Source organism: Protomyctophum bolini, assembly GCF_963924005.1.
Source record: "Protomyctophum bolini genome assembly, chromosome: 23".
Lineage (NCBI taxonomy): Eukaryota > Metazoa > Chordata > Actinopteri > Myctophiformes > Myctophidae > Protomyctophum > Protomyctophum bolini.
Genome location: NC_137884.1, coordinates 21,078,174 through 21,099,022, shown reverse-complemented (window position 1 = coordinate 21,099,022; position 20,849 = coordinate 21,078,174). Strand labels below are relative to the sequence as shown.

The window sequence follows — 20,849 nt, the reverse complement described above, 5'->3', positions numbered from 1 at the left end:
GTCAAGATTTGTGTCACGTGGTCACGGTCTGGTCACGGTGACACCAGGCCCCACCCACAGCGCCAAAATTCAAAAACCTTTTTCGATCCTCAATCGAACGTCAAGTATTAGTAAACTAAGATTACAATAAACTGCATACTATTTATCACATTAGCATGTCTCTCTCTACCGTACATTTATGATCGCATATAAAGGGCATGGAGCCGAGCGGAACTGCTTGAAAACATGGATTAATTTCATATGAATGAAGAAAGGTTTGTCTTTATTGTTTTGTTCTTTTAGCTTAGCTTAGCTTCTGCACAGTAAGAGCCATTGGTTTAGCTACATGCTAGCTGCCGAGACAACCCTTTTCATATCACGGTCGGGACCATTATTATTCGTCATTTGAGCTACGGGCCACCATTTGATGAGATTTTAGCCTATCAGACTTTATTCATATTTTGTTGTCGTTGGATAACATTTTGTCCACAATTCCATGCTGTATTGATGTTGCTAGCATGACAGGAGAGATAATAACAGGCAAACGTTGATAACAATTATTCTACATTCACATCTTGTAAATTAAGTAATGCAGATGTTTAACAATCTATAAGGGTCCATTTGGTTACCAAGCCCAACTCTCCCACTCATCATTTAGGCCGGGGACCACCTGGAACCCCCTCAAGGACCACTGGTTGTGAACCACTGGGTTAGCTACATGCTATGTGGAATGTGAATCATTCTAGGGTCATGCTATGTGAACATGTTCTCATCTCTAGAAGATATGATGTGTGTGTCTGTAGAAACGCCAACATGTTATCAAACTGCTTCAGATCCAGATGGTCTGAGCCATAACCATAACGTAGATCAGCGGGTAAACGTCCAGTGTCTAAAACGGCAACTAAAGTGTAATAAGCTATAAAGCGACCCCAATTCTGGGTGTGCTAACGTGGGAGCCAGGAACGGTGATGGGTGATCTGTATTATTAACGTTACATTCACATTTCTGTGAGTGTTTTAGCGTGCACCGTATAATATATTGGTCAAAGCGAGTATAACAGGGTCTTATATTACTAGACAACGTTACACAATATTGTGTAATGTTTTTTTGTTAATTCATTCATCCAAACACGTCAGTTTAATCATTAAACTTTAATGATTAAATTGCATGTAATAACAACTGCCAATTTCCCTGTAACTGTAAACGGTAGTTTTCAACTAGTGGTCCTTGAGGGGATTCCAGGTTGTCCCCATCTAATTCAACCTTTATAGATCTTTAATAGAGAATGTAGAATAATTGTCATTTTTATCAACGTTGCCTATTATCTCTCCTATGGTATCGCATCAATACGGCATGGAATTGTGGACAAACAATTAACAATTAACCAAAAAAAATCGGTCTGAGAGGCAAAAATGAAATGCTGAATAAATAATGGACCTTGCTATGAAAAAGATTGAAAACCACCACTGTTTTTAAGCAATCAATACAGTAATTTGTGTTATTTTGTGTTGCAGATAACTAGTGATCACAGCACAAATGGCCAGTTTCTGTGATCTGAGCAGAGTGAGACGGAGTCCAAGGAGGCCCCTGATCCTTAAAAGGAGGAAACTGCCTTTCCAGCGAGATGACCATCAGCCAGCAGCTTCTTCCTCACACGCCGATGAAGCTGATGGACCACCAACACACCAGGAGCCTCGCAGCCATTTCATCCCGGATGGCATCAGCATCACGAATCACCCCACCATGCCCGATGTACAAGTGGTCGTCATCCCTCAAACGGCAGACCTGCAGAGCGTCATCAGGGCCCTCAATGCCAGGGGGAAAGAATGTGGCCCACGTGGACCAAATAAATTCATCCTATTGAGTGGCAGTGGCACTGGTCTGGGAAATGGGTCTTTTTGCCAGCAGAGCGTTAAAGAAGACTTGGATGATAAACCTGTTGTGGGCCGCCAGACAGTAAAAACGGAACCTATGGACAGTCCACCGGATAATATTGAACCTCTCAGTGGAAGGAAATTGTGTATGGAAATATTATTTTTTACAAATTCTATTATAGTAACTTTTATTATTTTGAAACAACACCAGAGATGTAATTTCAGAAAGAAATAGGGGGTGGCAAAAAATAAGTTACTACAAGCTCTCAACGCGTCGCTTGGCCATGTGTTGAGAGCTTGTTGTAGATCCGCTATTTGTTTGGGGGGCGAAAAGGAAAAATGTTCACAATGTTCCAAAACTAGGCCATTTTGAAAGTGGTTAATAAATTAATGTTTGCATACATTGAAATGCTTCTCTAAAACAATCATCGATTGTGATGATTATTAAATAATTAATCTGCTAAAACAATTCAGAGTTGGGCACAATATGCATAAAATAACTGAATTTAAGGTTAATTCTGAACACTATAAGGGGGTGGCCGTTGCCATCCCCTGGTGCCCCAAATGACGCACCTGAATAACACCCTTTATTCTACTTATCTCTTTCTAGTGAATAAAGAGCTTGATTGCAGACCTCTGGATGACAGCCTTACCAACATGCATTGGCTGGGTGGGTCGGCGAACACGGACGGTCATGGTTCTGACTCTGAACTCGCTGACGAGAAAGCCAACAAGGAGAGCCACAATCCCTGCCCACAGACTTCCCAGGTCAGCGATTTCTATTAGTCACTTCCCTTCAGCATCCCAGCATCTCTCCAAAACACACGTTTATCCAGCTTGGCTCAGTAGAATAGCGCCCTTGTGGGATTTACAGCTCTTTAGATTAGAAGTGAGTCAAGTGACATAGTTGGCACAAAGTTAAACCTGGAAATGGGTGTTTATTTTTAGATGGCTATTTAAGATGGATAGAAAATAAATACTCTGGATGCTGCTTTTGGTGCGTCATCCAAAATATTCTGAATGATGTAATGATTTTGAGATTGTCTACAAATGACTCCCATAACTTCTTCTCTTACCAGCGTTTTGGCATCAAAGTGATGGAACGTAAATGCAAAATGCATCTGTGACTGTATGCCGTATCGTATTGAAATGGCAAGATCAGTGGAGATTTATGACTAGCATTACCTGACCCGATACCCGAGGAACTGACTAAGGAAAGACCAGGAAACAATGATGCATAGTAGTCCCACACAACACGACAGTACTTTGAGTACTGTAATGCAGTCATCACATTCTGTACAAAATGCGCTGTACATTTGGCTCTATGTTTGTGTTCCACCAAAACTCCATACTAGTACACTAACACTACATGTACAGTTGTACACTACATAGTGCCATTGTCCAAATCATGTACTTGAGAGACATGCATGTACCGTGTACCGTACAACTACATCCACACATACAACCAGGTGCAGGAAAAACTAAAAAACAGCATAAAGAAAACAAACAATTCCGCACACTGCTATTTGCGAAATAAATATTCAGAGACTCAGACATGATCGAAACGTGAATTTTCAATAAAGAGTTGTAGTGAATGGCAGTGTGCACACTTTATTTTCGTCATGCTCATTCGTTGTCCAAATACTTCACTGCATTGTAGTGCCTAGGCCTAGAAGAGCCACACAGATCAGTGATGTGTTTGTGACTGTGTGTGCATTTCTTATGAGTTTGCATTCACTCTTGTGCATTCCTCTCATTTCGTTTTTCTTTCACACGCAGAGTACACAGGATGCGGATCCCCCGGTCCTAATAAACTTTGAGTCGGAGAGGCCACCGTACTCCTTCATGACCATGATCCAGTTTGCCATCAACAGCAGGGCAGACAGGAGAATGACACTGAAAGAGATCTACGGCTGGATTGAGGAACGCTTCCCGTACTTCCGAGATGTAGCCAAGCCTGGCTGGAAGGTAGTTAACAGTGTTCATTTTGACACCACATGATTTTTAGTCATTTTGAATAGAATTGCTTTTAGTTTTAGTCATATTTTAGTTGACTAAATAATACAATGCGATTTTAGTCTGGCCTTGATGGTGTCGCAATGGCAGATTGTACACTTGGTTGCATGCTGAAAATAGCTTATCTACAAGCTCACAAGCTTGTACCTGTATGTCTGCTCTGCTATTCAGAACGTAACACTCGAGCGCAACCAAACATAAAATTGCGTACTTTTAGTGCTACTGGATCTCTTCCCCACTAGTTAACATTTTAGTCTAGTTTATAAAAAATGTATTTGTTGACAAAATTGTCAATATATTTAGTCACCATTGCTTAGTTTTTATTTAGTTTTCGTCAGTGAAAAAAGGTAGTCCACAGACATTTTTCGTCACAGTTTTAGTCGACAAAATCAACACCGGTAGTTAATTTCTGGGAAAGAATCAGCTTGTAATCAACACCATATCTCTTCATTGGACCTGTCTTCAACCACAGCAGAATTGACAAAAAAAATAAGTAGTTGTCATTAGCAATTTCCTTGTTTCTTTCATTGTGACAGAATTCGGTCCGCCACAACCTCTCTCTACATGACATGTTCATTCGTGACACATCATCAGATGGCAAGATATCCTACTGGCAAATCCGTCCTGAAGCCAACCGATGCCTTACCCTGGACCAGGTATACCAGGTAGGCACAAACAGAGAAGTTATATTATTTTATCCCCTGTAGATGTGACGGCATTACTCAGGGTTCCCATGGTCATGCTATTCCTGAGATAAAGAAAGAAAGAAAATCTATTCCTGGAAAAGGTTTGGAATTCATCAAAGGTCCTGGAATTTAGATATGCATTGTTTTTGGCTATTGATTTAATAAAAAAATAATTTTCCAAAACATGTATGAAATGTTTTTTGCAGAACGGGCTGTGTGATTCCAACCCAATGTGTACTGTGACAAAAAGAACAGATCTGCAAGCTCACAACATGTGTAATCCTATGGCCTATGATAGAAGGTGTAGCATATGATTTGGCACAACATTCAGAATGGAATAATACCATTCTATGCTTTATTGTTGCTACACTGCCTGTCTTATAGGAGTACGAGACTCATTATTGCACTGAATGATTGTTATATGGGCCTGTAAATTGGGCTAGATATTCTGGATATTCTGGACGTTTTGGACATTCATTGGAACCCTGATTACTGAATTCAGCACATATCACCACATTCTGACAAATGTATACTCCCGTTTTGTCGGCCTTATTGTTTCACCTCTTTGGTAACCATTTTGAGAACAAGACTGATAGACACAGGAGACAGGTTTTTTAAGTACATTTTCTTTAGTCACGTTTTCAGTTTTCACTACAGTGCCAGATTGTTTTCTTGCAACAATAATTAGCATAACTGGAATGGCAATAGGAGAGACAGTTTTCACATGCCCTTCCTTGGCAGCAAAAGTTCTCTGTATTGCCTAATAAGCCACCTTTTTTTATTTGTTTATTTTCTAACGGTATTAGTATTTTATACTCTAGTCTAGCGAGACGTGAGTGTAAGCATGCAAGATTTCTTGACAATTATTTTCTTCCCTCATGTCCCTCGCAGCCGGGCTGTGACCCAACTTCAGTTGCAGTGCCATTGCTGTTATTCGCCAATCAAGTAAGACAACTTTATGCTTAATTTTCGGGTGCAGTTTTTGGTTTAGACTAGTCATTGGTTAGACCAGTCATTAGTCTTACAACTACAACCTATCTCAAACCCTCACCCTAAACCTAACCTCCCATGGGGCAGCACACCTAAACCTAACCTTAACCCATGTCTAACTAATGACTAGTCTAAACTAAGTATGCACCCCTCATATTCTTCTGTAGGGAAGAAAGGAAAAAAAGCAGAACAAGCGTGTTGAAGGCTTGCATCACAGTATAGAGGCCATATTCTTGTCGTTGTAGCTAGGGCTGTCATGATCAGTGTTGTCATGCTCGTAGAACGCAGTACCACGCTGTGGTACCAGTAATCTTTTGACGTTCACGCGCAGAGACGGAACGGTGCACGTGCGTGCACGCTAGAACGCGTCCCCTTAGCATCACCAGACTTTCCAAGACGTACCAAGTACGCCCCCTTTCTAATTTCACACTGTGTCAAGTACTGTGTCGAAATGAAATGGATACTACTTTGCATAACCACAGCTTTAACTGTTTATACCTGAGCACACATAGCCTATACGGTAAGCAAGCATGCGCACTTACAGCAGTAGGCTATGGCTCCAGTAGGCTACTGCTGCTGTGTGGTGTTCTAATCTATACACAAGAAGAATGCCTCCTCTTCCATCAAAGAACAGATGAATTCGTCCAAAGCAAACATTTTAGTTTCGCCAGTGTGAAGTAAAGATGTTTGTCTGACTATTTTAAGTCTACTTTTGTGTTTGTGTGTCTAAAACTCTCGTACACTATTTAACAATAGGCTTAGGCTATGCAGTGTGCATGCCGCGTGCATGAGCGTGCGTGCGCGTGACGTTCCGTGGTACCAGAAAACAAATCACCATGACACCACTGGTCATGATTACAAAGAAACGTTGACAATGAATTGGCACTCAAACAATTGTGATTAACAATGTAATTGTGTTTTGTTTTGTTTTTTGCATTGAACCTTGGCCGATTCTGTAAAAACTGTGACAGGCCTGATTGTAGCATAATATGTTCCCATAATATCAATTAATGCTGTGCTACCCACTATTTTCATTAATTTTCACAGTTCTGGCTTAGGGCCGTCACAATCATGAAATTGTAGTTCATTAATTAATTGTAATAGAGATAATTGTGATAACGATTTAATTGTGTTTTTGGCATTGAGCACTGGAACATACAGGCTTTGTAAACAAAAATGGACAGGTCAGATTTGACAAATAATATATCATAGCATATACAAAGAAATTACTGAAAAGACCAGTACCAATTACGCAAATAAATAATGTACTAAAATTGACCATATTTCTCCATATTTGATCCATAATTTCTTATTTAAAAAGAAAATGTGTGGATCTACAAGCTCATGAGACACATTGTGATGATGTGTTAACGTTATAATCTTTGCAGACGAATGGAAACGATTTTGACAATTAAATATAAAATAATTGAAGTTGAAAAAAATATATATATAAAATAATTGAGATTATCGCAAGTAATTGTGGAGATTATGTAATTATTAATTTGTGACAGGTCTATTCTGCCTATTGAAAACTATTTTTCAATACTTGTTCGCAGCATCAGAAAAGAATGGAGAATGGATCTGAAGCAAAGAAAGCAGCAAGTGGCTGTGGTGAGTTGATCTTCATTCACTAACTAGTCTCACGTTACCAGACTGTTGCCTCCGCCATTTCCAAACGCTTCATCATACAGTCTGGAGCCAACGGAAGAGCTGTCATGAATATACTATAAAGCGGAAGTGGAGCCTCCTCGCCACTTCCATTTCGTCTTTACAGTCGCGCAACATTTATCCTAATATAAATATAAAACATCTAAGCATATATAGCTTGTTGCTTAGCAGGAAAGGAAATTAAAAACATAAGCTCTAAAGATATTTTAAAATATATTTTCGTGAAAGGAAATGGCAGCTTCCGTTACTCAGCTCATGGGGGCTATACTAGGTCCAGCCTCTCTAGCATTCGGAGATTGTGGAATAGTTGTCTGGCTACGCGAGACTATTCACTAACTAACATGTAGCAGTCACTGGGAGCGGTTGTAGTGTAAGTAGCGCCATGTTGCAGAGTTTTCCTAGAACAGAAGAATCTCAGCGGATGCGCTCCATCACCTTAATTTATGAGGACCTCAGAAAAGTGGTCATCTCATTCTCCACCCAATGTTCGGCATTTGCCAATCTGTCGTCAATTTGACCTCGGTATAGCCAACCTCTCGTCAAGTCTCAGATGTGTACGCAAATGTTTGTGTCAACATTGTTGTTGGGTTTGGGTATTTTACCACAATGATTTGCACATTATGTGGATTTTGTCCTTTTTTACCATTTACCATTTGCTTATCTATTATGAGCTGCGTGGACTTGCATTGCTGTATGGTCTGAGATTCTAACTTAAATATGTAACCATTGTTTTCTTTCTTATGTTTAGAGCGTAAGATGAAGCCTCTTCTCCCTCGTACCGAGTCTTACCTGGTCCCTATCCAGCTACCGGTCACCTCATCTGTGTACGTGCCTTCCTCCTCCTCCTCTTCTTCCTCACATCTGCAGCAGAATCCCAACACGCCGAGAGGAGGCAAGAGAGTGCGCATAGCTCCTAAGGTAAAGAGACCCTCGCACCCATTACATTTTGATTGCAGACTAGTAAAAAAAAACCTCACTGAGACGGTGCAGGAATTCAATTGTGACTAACGGGGAGTGCTTTTTGTTTTGCTAAATAGGTGACACACAGCGATGGCACCACTGTGATGCACCCACACCGCGATGCCACCATGGTGATGCACCCACACGGCGATGCCACCCCCGCTGTGCACCCACACCGCGATGTCACCACCGCCATGCACACACACAGCGGTGCCACCACCGCCATGCATACACACAGCGACGCCACCACTGTGATGCAGCACCCACAAGGTGATGCCACCCCCGTCATGCTGCACGCACCTATCAAAGCAGAGCCAATATCTGTGCCTCCGAGTCTGATTCAAGAGGTGTCAGTGCCTGTGATTAAAGTGGAGCCGGTGTCGGAGTGGCTGAGTGCCGACAGTCGTCAAGCGCGTCCGCGGAGAGAAGCCAGCAGGTCGCGGCGGAAGCAGCGTCTGGTTCTTCCCTCGCACGAGGAGCCCGTCCTCCTCTTCTCCCCCGACAGCACGTTCTTTGACTCGGGCATGGCCTCGGACGCCTCCGCCCTGCCGGACGCGCGGGATTCCGAGTTGGAGCAGCGATCGGCGATCTCTACGGCGGACGACAGCCCCTGCAGAGCCGAGTACTCCTTCAAGACGCCCATCAAAAGCGGCTGCCACATGGCCTCCTCTACCCCGAGCAAGCCCGTCGCCAGCGTGCTACCAGAGTCGTGGAGGATGACCCCCGTGGGCAAGGAGAACCGGAGCCTGCCGGACTTCAGCCCCATCCGCACCCCCAGCTGCCCGACGCTCACCCCGCAGCACCACGACTACAGCAGCCTCAGCTTCAGCATCAGCAGCACTCCCTGCAAGGAGCTGCCTCTCTTCAGCTCCCCCAGAGAGCTGCTCACCTCCTCCAGCAGCTCCAGGGCTGAGCCGACTAACGTGCCGGCAGCACGGCGCCTAGTGCCAGGCTGCTCCAGGGAGCTACTTCAGGCCGGTGGCGGCAGCGTGCCGAACAACCACTCGCTGGCCGAGGGCCTGGTCCTGGACACCATGAACGAAAGCCTCAGTAAGATCCTGGTGGACATCAGCTTCACCGGCCTGGAGGTGGACGACGACCTGAGCATGGCCAACATCAGCTGGTCAGAGTTCTGGGCATCTTAAGTAGCCTGGAGTGGAAGTCTCCCTTCCTTAACGTTTTCGTCTGAAGTGGACCTGCCATCGCAATATTTCCAAGCTGCTCAGTTCTCATCAAGTCTTCTTTACTACTTGTGGGATTTTCCTGCTTTTGTTTTTTGCTACTGTTCTCCTTTCTTTACACTAGCTATAGCTACTCTGCTTTCTATGTATAGAGTAGCTAGCTTTCTTTCCCATGATCCTTTGCATCCCTCTGTACGCAGAAAATGTGTATCTGTCTGTTTGATTTGCACTTTTGTAATGTATAGAAACCTTTTTTTTTTTAAATGTAAAAAAATATTTAATCTACTCTTCCAGAGAGAAACTACAATGGTAGAGGTACAATGGTAGTGACTTTGTAGTTTATTATAGAACTGTCAGCAATAAATACCGGTAATGGTAAAGTAATAAAAACAAGAATAGTACTACTAACAGCAATACAATCCATATCATAATGTTATCACTGGTATTAATTCATAGAAAGGTTATTGTCACTAGCAACCTTCGTGCTAGTGACAATTTTTACATATGGTGAAATGTGTTTATGTCAATACCTGACTTCTGTAGATGTTGGCAACGTAAAGCCATGGAATATTTATAGGATTATATAGTATACAGGTTGTAGACCTACAGTAGGTGTGATTATATGGTGTTTGTCATTGACGTGTCCTTTTTAATTTTGTAGACAGCTTTGGAGTTTGAATACCAGAATAAATCTTGTCCCTAATCCAGTCTCAAGACAATAGAGGTTATGTGCGTGACATCATCAAACCCGAAAGTTATGCAGGAACGCCTACTGAGTGGTAAAAAACTACTTTCTGACCTTGACAACCCATCCAAACAGAAAAGTCCTATCTGATTGCATTAAACAATGTTAAACTCCCTTTGCCACTTGATTTGCCACTCGATGTGCCATTCAATTTAAGCATGCGCATACCCTCTATGAGAAAGGATCAGAGACTTCACCAAAGCCGCAAAATGATATAAAGTATAGTATGGCTTTAATCATTCCATCAGGATTTTTTTGTTTACACTGTATACAGTGTAGAGTTGACCAAATGTACTTTTTCTTAGGGTAAATATTCAATATCGTTCAGCCTTAATCCAGTTCTACAGTTGGCTCTGAATATTCATGCAATGTTTGTTTCCTTTCTTGTAGGAGATTGCAGTGTTGCATGTGAAAATATGTTTGGCTTTGTTTTTGGCAAAGAACTCTGTAAAAGTGCCTTTATTTAACATTGACATGCTTTTGGTACTGTATGTTTTGCTACTCTCGATGCCAATAAACGTCTTCTAGTCAAACTTTGAACTACAACCATGCAAGGAGGTATTCCAATGAACGGTAACATGCTAAATACAGCAAATTTCCAACTACACTGTCTTCCGTCAGATTGACTTCACAGCAGGACTCTTCTCTCAAAGTATTTTGTATTTGTACCAATTCAACAAGCTATATTCAATGTAAAGGTTTGATGCATTTATCTGATTAAAAACCGTTACATCCACTGTATTCCACACAAGTTATTTGCAATAATAAATGGCTGATGGGCTTCAACTCCTTTCATTGTCTGTGGTGAAAAAGTTATGATCCTATTCCAGTTAATGGTGAGCAGGAGCTGTGCGTTGTCCATCCAGTGAGCGGGATGACCTCATGTCTTCAGTATGTCTGGACTTCCTGTTGAGCCACTTCTAATAGGATCTGAAGTTGTATACTGCAGTAATCTGGTATGGGGGCACAGAGGAGGGTCAAATTCTACTTTAAAGTACCAAAGATAAAAGTACTCATTATGTCACATTTCAAATGTATACAAATCTTTTGAAAATAGATTACAGGGCTGGAGTGATTAATGTATGTTTTGTAGTAATACGATGAAGTGTTTAAACTGTTCCTCAATGCTGTGGACCCCTGGAACAACCCCTAGATGGTCCCTAGACCATCTGACTTTTACAAGTTTATTTCAGATGAATACTGAGATGTGTGTCTTTCTGTGCTGATATGCGCCTCATCCAATTACCACCCCAACCCGTTTGTGTCCAAAAACGATATAGCATCTTGGAAATTGGCTCTAATTATGTATTGACATGTCATGAGCGAGTCAGTCTGTAATTTCACGACTCACTGAAGACGCTTCTCAGTCTGGGAGGCAGGCGAGACCGGTGGATGGTCAGGTAGTAGACGGGGACCCCCGTCAGCGTGAGCACGCAGCTGCCTCCCGTATTCCAGGGGTCCGAGTACAGAGACAGCCCCACGATGAAGAAGCATACGACTGTGAAGATGATCGCTATGGGTAGAGGCACCTGTGGGTGAGACAATAACACCATAGCTTGATATTCCCGATGAGATGGAAATGGATTGGTGGAAAATGCTTGTAATTTATAATAATAAATATATTCATATATCATCTGTAGCCATAGTAACCTTAAAGGGCCTGGGGAGGTGAGGGAAGCGATAGCGATGGATGAGCATCCCCAATGTGGCCAGGGCAATGAAGAACCACCGAGAGAAGGAGGCAAAGTTGATCAGCCGGAAGATCTCTCCGGTGGCTATCATTACCACCACCAGAGGGTACTGTGGACACATAGTCAACATGGCAGTCCTGAAAAACCGTCACTCTGTCCAGTAACACTTGGCATTTCTGACAATGACATCTTGGTCATTTTTATTTTTTGAATTTACTTGAATGGGTCTTGGCCATGGTGGAAAGTAACTGAATACATTTACTCAAGTACAATCTTGAGGTAGGCCTACTTTATGTGAGTCTGAGACTGAGACAGTATTTCCACTTTTCAGTACTATACTTCATACTTCATCCACTACAATTATTTGACAACTTAACTGATGAATTATAGTTTATTAAAGGTAAAGTTACCCATCAGCACTTAACATTTCGATTCAATACCGATATGGCATTTTTATGGCCAATTTCAATATGATTCAGATTATAGGCTATTGTGCATATACATTTTAGGCTACTTAACAGAATATTTCTACATTGTGTTATTGCTACTTTTACTCAGTTCTTCCACCACTGGTCAAGGCTCACACCACACAACAAGTACATTGCGGGGTGAGTTGTCTGTACTTTCCGTGGCACCAATTACAGTTATTCAATTTCGAAAAAGAGCCCTGTGTTCTGACCTTACCAGGCACCTGGGCAGCACAAGGTTGTAATAATGTGATCTCATCTCAAGTTGATAAACACAGTTTAGGTTTAAGGTCATACTGACACAGTTAAGTATAGTGAGCCACACACACACACACACACACACACACACACACACACACACACACACACACACACACACACACACACACACACACACAGAAAGAGAGAGAAATCAAGAACAGTGGAACTCTGCCGTAATTCAGGAAGATAAGGTTGAATTAATCTATATTATATTAAGGATAAATGGGAAATATTCAGTAAAGTATATAAAAGAGCTCAAAGGCTATACATATTCAGTCAGACAACTCACCCCGAAAGTGAAGACAGCTCACCCCCGGAAGTGAGATGTCTGGTGAGTTGTCCGGACTTTCGGGGTGAGATGTCCGGACAACTCACTTGGAGGTGCAAAAAGTGCGAGTTGTCTTGTTACCGTACAGAATAGTATATAGAGGGTTTAAGTGGTTAAAGGATATCACCAATAACAGCACAGCAGGCAGAGGTGTGTGTCTACGGATGTGGATCATGGAGAACAGTGTTGGCCAGTGGCCCTCCCTGGCCCCCGCAAACAGCATCCTGCAATGTGTAGAGTAGACACAAAAGTCAGTTGCACTCCGGTGTCACAAAAAAAAATGCCAATTTCTACAAGCTCATATTGTAGCGTGAGCTGTAGATCGGCTATTCTCACTGCACAACATCAGATTTGCCTGCAGTCTGGACAAAGCCTATTATCAAAGCAGTGGTGGGAAAAGTACTCAATTGTTTTTCTTAAGTAAAATTACCAATACTGCAATTTAGAACTACTTCGTTACAAGTGAAAGTACGGAATTGAAAATGTATACTTGAGTAAAAGTACAAAAGTATCGGCATCAAAATGTACTATTTCACATGTTTGTGTACAAAATCTATTGAAAATAGCAGATCTACAAGCTCACAATGCGTCGTGTTGCCACGCATCGTGAGCTTGTAGATAGGCTATTTTCAAATGGCCGAAATGTATAGGGTTGAAGTGGTTAATGTATGTTTTCTAATCAAAATTAAAATCTCCAATATAGTAACTAGTAACTAAAGTTTTCAAATAATTGTAGTGGAGTAAAAGTACACATTTTGGCTCTGATATAGTAGTAGTAGAAGTAAAAGTATTGGAATTTGGAAATACTCAAGTAAAATACAAATACCTCAAAATTGTACTTAAGTACAGTGCTTAAATAAAAGTACTTAGTTACTTTCCACCACTGTATCAAAATACCGCTTAACAAGTGTACCTGGGTGATGAGAAGAAGCCGCCATTCAGTGCCCCTAGGCAGGACATGGCCACTAGGACAGGGATTACCGATGCAAACCCCTGGAGTGCACGATTGGCAAAGGTCTGCACAGACAAGAGATATATCTCTGTGACAGACATTCTAACTACTGGTAATTTCATTAAAGAGTTAATTAAACTCTGAGAGTTTATATATATCAGCATGTGGAGAAATAAGTACTTGTGTAATACATACTGAAATGATTATTGTTACACATATAGGCTTAACACATGTGTCAGTGAAACAGAAAGCTAAAAAAGAACAGCCTGTAGCTGTGAATGTTTATCCCTTCACTGCCCAGGAATGTGGGGCAGAGTGGAAGGTCTCATAAAGATCATAAGGTTATGCCTCTTGTCAACATTGCTTCACTGCTTGCATCTCACACTTGGGAGGAAAGAATTGTCCAACACAAACAGAATGACATTGGCATTTGCTGAATGTGGGGAAAAGGGGTTTGCAATCCCACATTTATTATCACATTATTGCACTTACAAGTTGCATCGCTTAGTAGTACGATTTGTGTTCTGTGTTATATATGTCACAAACACACCAGTGTGTAAGGACCTTAAAACACGTTTTTTTACTATACACTATTTGACAACCATAACTAGTTTTTGTATAGTACTGACCATAGCCACAGCGTCAGACGCGAGCAGCTCACCGGGCGTCATCATAGTGTAGTAGGCCACGTTGACCAGAACATAGAGCACGGTTACTGTCACCATGGACGAGGTTATGGCCAGTGGAATGTTTCTGACAGGCCAGGACACAACACAACACAACACAACACAACACAACACAACACAACACACGCAGTGATGAGCTGTGATATCTGTATGAGAGACAGACAGTTGAGCAAGACCTTGCCAGAAATTGAAATGTCTAAATATGAATACTCTACCTATTTGGGTTAATGACTTCTTCTGTGACAAAATTCAGATAGAACCTACGAAATGGCAGAAATAAAACCACATTTAGCATGTTTTTTTCTGAGTATACTGTTAATTGTCAGTGTCAATTCATTAGTAGGCCTACAATTTAATATCATCTGGCTTAATTATACTTTCTTATGGTATATAAGTACACCATCAAACCCAAGAATACTACTTGTGTGTACCGAGATTGAAAAAAAGTGTTGTGTCTCTCATATATCTTAATCAGTTCATAATATTATGTATCTGTATGTTGTGTAGTTTTGCTTACCATCCACCATAAGCGTATAAACCATTATAGAAGGCCAGTGGCAACTTATCCAGTTTTATCGCTTCAACCTCAAAACCATTCTGGAAATTCTCTGTCCTTCCTGAGAAAGAGAAGAGAATATGCAATTGAACGTTACACTCCGAAACATGGCAATTAACTGAATGGACTTCAACTAGCATACAGAACTATGCATTTAGTAATTAGCTAATAGGATATGCACACATTGTCCTACTTCCGGGGCACTTTCCACCTTTCTTCACAGGTGTTACCGATGATACTAATGAAGGCTCTGCTCCATTCTGGTCAAACAGAGTCAGGGTGCTGCTATTGTGCATGTTGGCTCACTGGAAACACTCTGCTACACCAGTGGGTCTCAAAGTGTCCTTGGGTGGGTTGCAAATGGCCTTGTACCGTACGGGTGTGTAACTGAGAGTGTACCAGTTATGGGGGTCCATGAAATTAAATAGTTTGAGAACCACTGTACACTAAATGGAACAGATCCTTAATTAGTATCATCTGTAACACCTCTGAAGGAAAATGCATGGAAGGAGCTCAGTAAATGGCACATCGAGTGGAAAATCGGGTGGCAAAGCAACATGCAAAGTGAGTTTAACATTGTTTAACGTTGTTTAATGCAATCGGATAGGACTTTTCTGTCTGGATGTGTATGGGCTGTCAAGGCCAGAAAGTCGTTTTTTGCCACGTAGGCGTTCCTGCATAACTTCCGGGTTTGATGATGATGTCATGCGCATACCCATATTGAATTAATTCACATTATTTCCCTTACCTTTGGCCAGTGCAATGAAGCCAGGTATGATGATGAGTACAAGGGCAAACATCTTGATGAAGGTCAGACTGACCTGAGTTCGGCTGGCCAAGGTCACACTCCAACAGTTGATTGCCACCACAAACGCTAATGGAACAAAACAAACAACCAATCAAAGAGATAATATATACTCAGGGGTTATGAATAGTAGCCTGGCTAATAAGAGAATATATACTCAGGGGTTATGAATAGTAGCCTGGCTAATAAGAGAATATACTCAGGGGTTATGAATAGTAGCCTGGCTAATAAGAGAATATATACTCAGGGGTTATGAATAGTAGCCTGGCTAATAAGAGAATATATACTCAGGGGTTATGAATAGTAGCCTGGCTAATAAGCCAGACCGAATATGAATAGTGCCTGATTAACCCAAATCCCTGTACACACATGCAGCATGTGTTATGTATTTTTCAATTGATGTATGCATGATTTATCTGTATGTATTGTACTTGACATCATGAGGGGAAATAGGTACAATACAACTACTCACTCACTCCAAGGATGCTGACCAGTTTGACCAGCACAGTGGGTGCAGCACAGGGAGCAAAGAATGGTTCCACCACATAGCCACCAAAAGCCAGGGACACATAGGATGCCACTGATGGTCTGTAGAATAAATAGAATGAAATAAAATATGTTTGGTACACTGTTTTACATAATCACTTATAATGTAGACGGCACCCCGGGAGCAGTATGGGTTAGCGCCCCATCCTGCATCCTCCCTGAGGAGGAAGCCCAAAAACCTTCGATGAGGCCTTTAGGAGGGCCATTCGAGCCGCAAGTGGAGTCTGCAGTACTACCGACCGTTGCCCAGCGGTGGAGCCTGCAGAACCATTGCGGCTCAAGAATCCACCACTCCTGAATGAAGTGTCTGGTGCTGGGAGTCTGCATGGTGCAACGCACAGGTTCCTCGCTATACTCCTGGTGAGAGCAGGAGTGGACCTGGTGAGACGTAGGAGGGGCCCGGACAGGAGGCAACCCACAGAGCCTAGTCCCTCCACATACCAGAATTGTACCTCTCATAGTACCGGCATAGTAGTTCCGGAGTGGTTCCAACGGATTGTGCGGCCCTGTCTTTCCCTAGTGGGTCTGATCGAGGGTAGCTACTGGGACGTAAGTCGGGACTTGATCACCCCAGCTGGGTCACCCGAGTGAGGGGTATACATGTTCGAGAGACCCGGAACCCCGATGACCTCACTGAGGATATGTCCCAGTTGCATCCAGGCGATGTTATTTTCGTTCTTATACGTAGTCATATGACAAACAGCAAAGTAGCCCTTCTACAAGCTCAACATATGTTGTGAGACTGTTATTTAGAAAATTTGGTGTAGAATAAAAAACACAACACTAAAGTATTAAATTTGCCTGGTCTGCCTGAAAAGAACACTAATAATAATAATAATTTAAAAAATCAAATTTATTTTCTGATTATTGCTTCCCTAAGTTTATTTTTAAACCAAATGCATACTTTCCAGCCAGAGCCAAATGTGTGGGGAGTATATTCCAATATGCACATTACAGTTTTCTTAAGTGTGTTGTTGCTGGACAGAGGTAAGGTCTAGCATAGTCTCGTACAGTAGTATAACCGACGCCGTGTGTGTATCATTTATTAGTATAGTTGTGAAAATAAAGAGAAGGTTTTCCGAGGAATAGATGTTCTTTAAAAACAGAATAAGTCTGCATGCCAGTCTCTCCTCTAACCTCATCCATGACAGCCTGACATGCATAGCATCCACATCCACACTACTCTAGTCTGCCTCATGTTCCACCGGGAACGAAGAGGATTAATCCCCTACTCTAGTCTAGACAGAACACCGGCTTGCTTTGATGCATCAGATAGTAGGACAGTCAAGATTTCACAGAACTAGACATTGTATGACTAGTTTAAGTGTTGTGTTAGGTAGAGGATGAGAACTTTGTCTAATGGTAGAGGGGTGCCATTACTCATTCTCACCACTGTATTATTAACATGAGTGGACCATGACTTTAACTGTGTTTTTGTACTGTTTTTAACTTGTACTGCGACCTTGAGTGCCCTGAAAGGCGCCTTATAAATAAAATGTATTATTATTATTAATGTTTCATCATTAGTGAGTAGTGACACCCAACGATTTGACTTGTTTATCCTGCTGAATAGTAGCACCCTGCAAAGGGTCTCATTCTTTCTGATCTGTCCTTTAGAGCCTATTACCATGCATTTTGTTTTTAAGATTCCACTCATACCTTTTAGAAAGTAGTCAACTGACCTGATAAACAAGAATTCAGCCCAGAGGCGCAGGAAGGCAGGCATTGGGCCCAAGGTCTCCCGCAGATAGGTGTAGTGGCCCCCTGACTTTGTAAACGTGGTGCCCAGTTCAGCATAGCACAGGGCCCCTGACAGAATGACAAACAGTTCAGCATAGCACAGGGCCCCATGACAGTATGACAAATAGTTCAGCATAGCACATTGGCATGATGTTAACGTATCTTATTGTGATTTTTTGTCTTTAATAAAAAAACATTTGATAACAAAAAAAGCATAGCACATTGGCCCCTGACAGAACAAGAGACAAACAGTTCACCATAGCACATGGGGCCACTGACCATACATCTCGTCGGACCAATCCAGACTCTCCAGTTCAATTTTAAAGGCCTCGCTAGAGTAGGTTTTGAGGTCCCTAGACATGACTGTTTTGTGACAGCCTGACTTTTGTTTTTTGCGGTAAAGAAAATCATAAAATGATCACTAAGCCTGCATACGATAACACTTCTTGGAGATTCTGGATTTGTCCGAGGTCAGAATGAGATTAATGACAGTTGGAGTAGAATCACACACTCTTGTGGGTTGGGTAATTAGCTGACTTAATTACACTATGCAGATCACAGAACCTATACTGAATGACTTGAACACAGGTGCTTCCTTACGTTGCATGTCTGTATTATAGTTGCCAATCAGGAGTTTCTCTACACATTCCTCCCCAGCGAAGCAATACAGTATGTTCAGCATGTTCAGTATGTTCTGCATGTTCAGTATGTTCATGTTCAATTTTAATTTTAATTGTTTTAATTGTAATTTATTTTCCCATTTCCTGAAAAGTAACGTTTTTTAGGACATACAAGGTTTTCGCCCGACATTCGACAATATCAGGTTGCACAAAGAGAAGTGGTCATGGGTAGGTTTGAATTAGATGATACGATTAGGAAACTGAGAGCTTACACATAAACATAAACTATAGCAAGCAACAACAACAACAACAGCACCTCACCGAATATGGACAGGACCCCACAGAGTGCCCACACCAGTAGAGAGAGGCCGACACTTCCGCTGTTCATCAGGACACCCTTGGGTGCGATGAAGATGCCACTGCCCACCACCGTGCCGATGATGAAGGACACGGCCGTCAGCGGGCCTATTGTTCTACGCAGGTGCACCGCGTCCACCTCGCTCTTGCCCTTCACCTCATCACCGTCCGCTCCTTTCACCGTGGCTCCGTTCATGATCTGAAGATGAAATTGATCCCCTGCGCAAGCAGTGCTGGTAAAAAAAAACAATCACACCTGTGTGAAGTGAGTGCGCTAATATCATCATACATCATCACATTCCGGCCAATCACAATTGTCGTCCTCACTTTTTATCCTCAATACTACATTGCTCAGCCAATCAAATCATCGCTATATGGGGTGTTCAGCCAATCAAATCATCGCTATGGGGTACACACAAACAGACAAAGCTGGGGATAAAAATGTCAGCGCAGGAAACCAGGTTCAAATCTGGGGGTAGGAAAGTGCAGGCTGTGCAGCTTTAACTATGCTGGGGAGCCCCTAACCCCATCAAGGATCGCTGGTGGTCTGAGGACCATTCATGTAGCAGAGCAGTCCTGCAAAAATACTGTATCTATTCTATATATAGTAATGAGATGAGAGTAGTTTTCAACAGATGTTACTCAGGTGCTAAATTAAATAAAAACGCCATATGGTCTGTATTGCCATGTAATAATTCTTTATTGTACTGTTTCCATGATAGCAATACTGGCAATACTCAACCAGTAGCGACCACATACATTTCTCAACAGAAGAGGTAGAGTACTGTACACCAACTACTATTGGTCAAAATTAGTTTTTATGAACTTTTATAAAATGGATTGCAGCTTTAGAAATAAAGAGTTGCACAGCAATCAATTGTTTTAACTTCCCAATTAAAAAAAAAACGTTCTACTTACTGAGATCCCTTCTGGAGTTAGATTGATAGCAGTTATCGTAAAAGCACTTGCTGAGGTTGGAAAAGGACAAGGAACGCTGCAAAGTCTCTGGTCTCTGTAACCCTTGCACACATGGTTGTCTCTCCGCAAAAGTAACCCCCTAAAGCACGTTTTTACATTCCTCATTGGCTCGTGTCAATCGTTGCAGTAACCACGGTTACGCACACCCAATGCCACCCATCCCGGCCTGAAGTGGGGAACAAAGCAAGCAGTCTTCCAGGCTTCAGCAAGCAATTAAGGCTGTTTAGAGGCTCAAAGCAGCATGCTTTTAGTTTGAGCTGACTGTTCTGCGTGTGTGTGTGTGTGTGTGTGTGTGTGTGTGTGACTGTGTGTGTGTGTGTGTGTAGTGTACACTAAGCTACACGTGAATGACAAATTCTGCATGTACGTAATACGTGTAAGTATGACTACTATAATGTATGTGTCAGTGTGCACAATAACATTATTGGAGTATAGTGTATACATTATGTTTGATTGAATATAGGCTGTGTGTGCGCGTGTGTGTGTGTGTGTGTGTGTGTGTGTGTGTCTGTGTGTGTGCGTGTGTGTGTGTGTGTGTGTGTGTGTGTGTGCGTGCGTACGTACGCGTACGTGCGTGCGTGTCTTGGGAAGGCCAACAGCTGCACAGACTGCAGAAGAGCAGAGCTGGTCACTCTCACACATATTTCAGAAACACGTACGTCAGTACAGGAGCAAACATGATCAGCAACATGAGTTGCTGGCAAAGTGTGCACTCCATGGTCTCTATTGTTCTTGTTCTTGCATGGCCAGCTTGTCTGTTTCA

At 42.1% G+C, this 20,849-nt stretch overlaps 2 protein-coding genes across 2 annotated transcripts; one reads left to right on the top strand and one right to left on the bottom strand.

Moving 5' to 3' along the window:
* The first annotated feature begins 94 nt into the window (after positions 1–94).
* Positions 95–9,335, top strand: foxm1 (forkhead box M1). Its single transcript, XM_080756906.1, has 9 exons — positions 95–254; positions 1,494–1,999; positions 2,464–2,621; positions 3,633–3,821; positions 4,406–4,534; positions 5,447–5,500; positions 7,102–7,156; positions 7,962–8,131; positions 8,251–9,335. The coding sequence occupies exons 2-9, from the start codon at positions 1,516–1,518 to the stop codon at positions 9,316–9,318; spliced, it is 2,307 nt and encodes a 768-aa protein (XP_080613032.1). The 5' UTR covers positions 95–254; positions 1,494–1,515; the 3' UTR covers positions 9,319–9,335.
* Positions 9,336–10,906: 1,571 nt separating this feature from the next.
* LOC308310530 (cystine/glutamate transporter) lies at positions 10,907–20,375 on the bottom strand. Its single transcript, XM_080756907.1, has 13 exons — positions 20,027–20,375; positions 19,073–19,341; positions 18,074–18,200; positions 16,318–16,433; positions 15,789–15,914; positions 15,002–15,101; positions 14,700–14,744; positions 14,428–14,551; positions 13,760–13,863; positions 12,974–13,070; positions 11,750–11,899; positions 11,451–11,628; positions 10,907–11,052 (listed from the first exon to the last, which is right to left on the bottom strand). Exons 2-13 carry the CDS (start codon positions 19,302–19,304, stop codon positions 10,988–10,990), a joined length of 1,464 nt encoding a protein of 487 aa, XP_080613033.1. The 5' UTR covers positions 19,305–19,341; positions 20,027–20,375; the 3' UTR covers positions 10,907–10,987.
* Between the last annotated feature and the right edge of the window lie 474 nt (positions 20,376–20,849).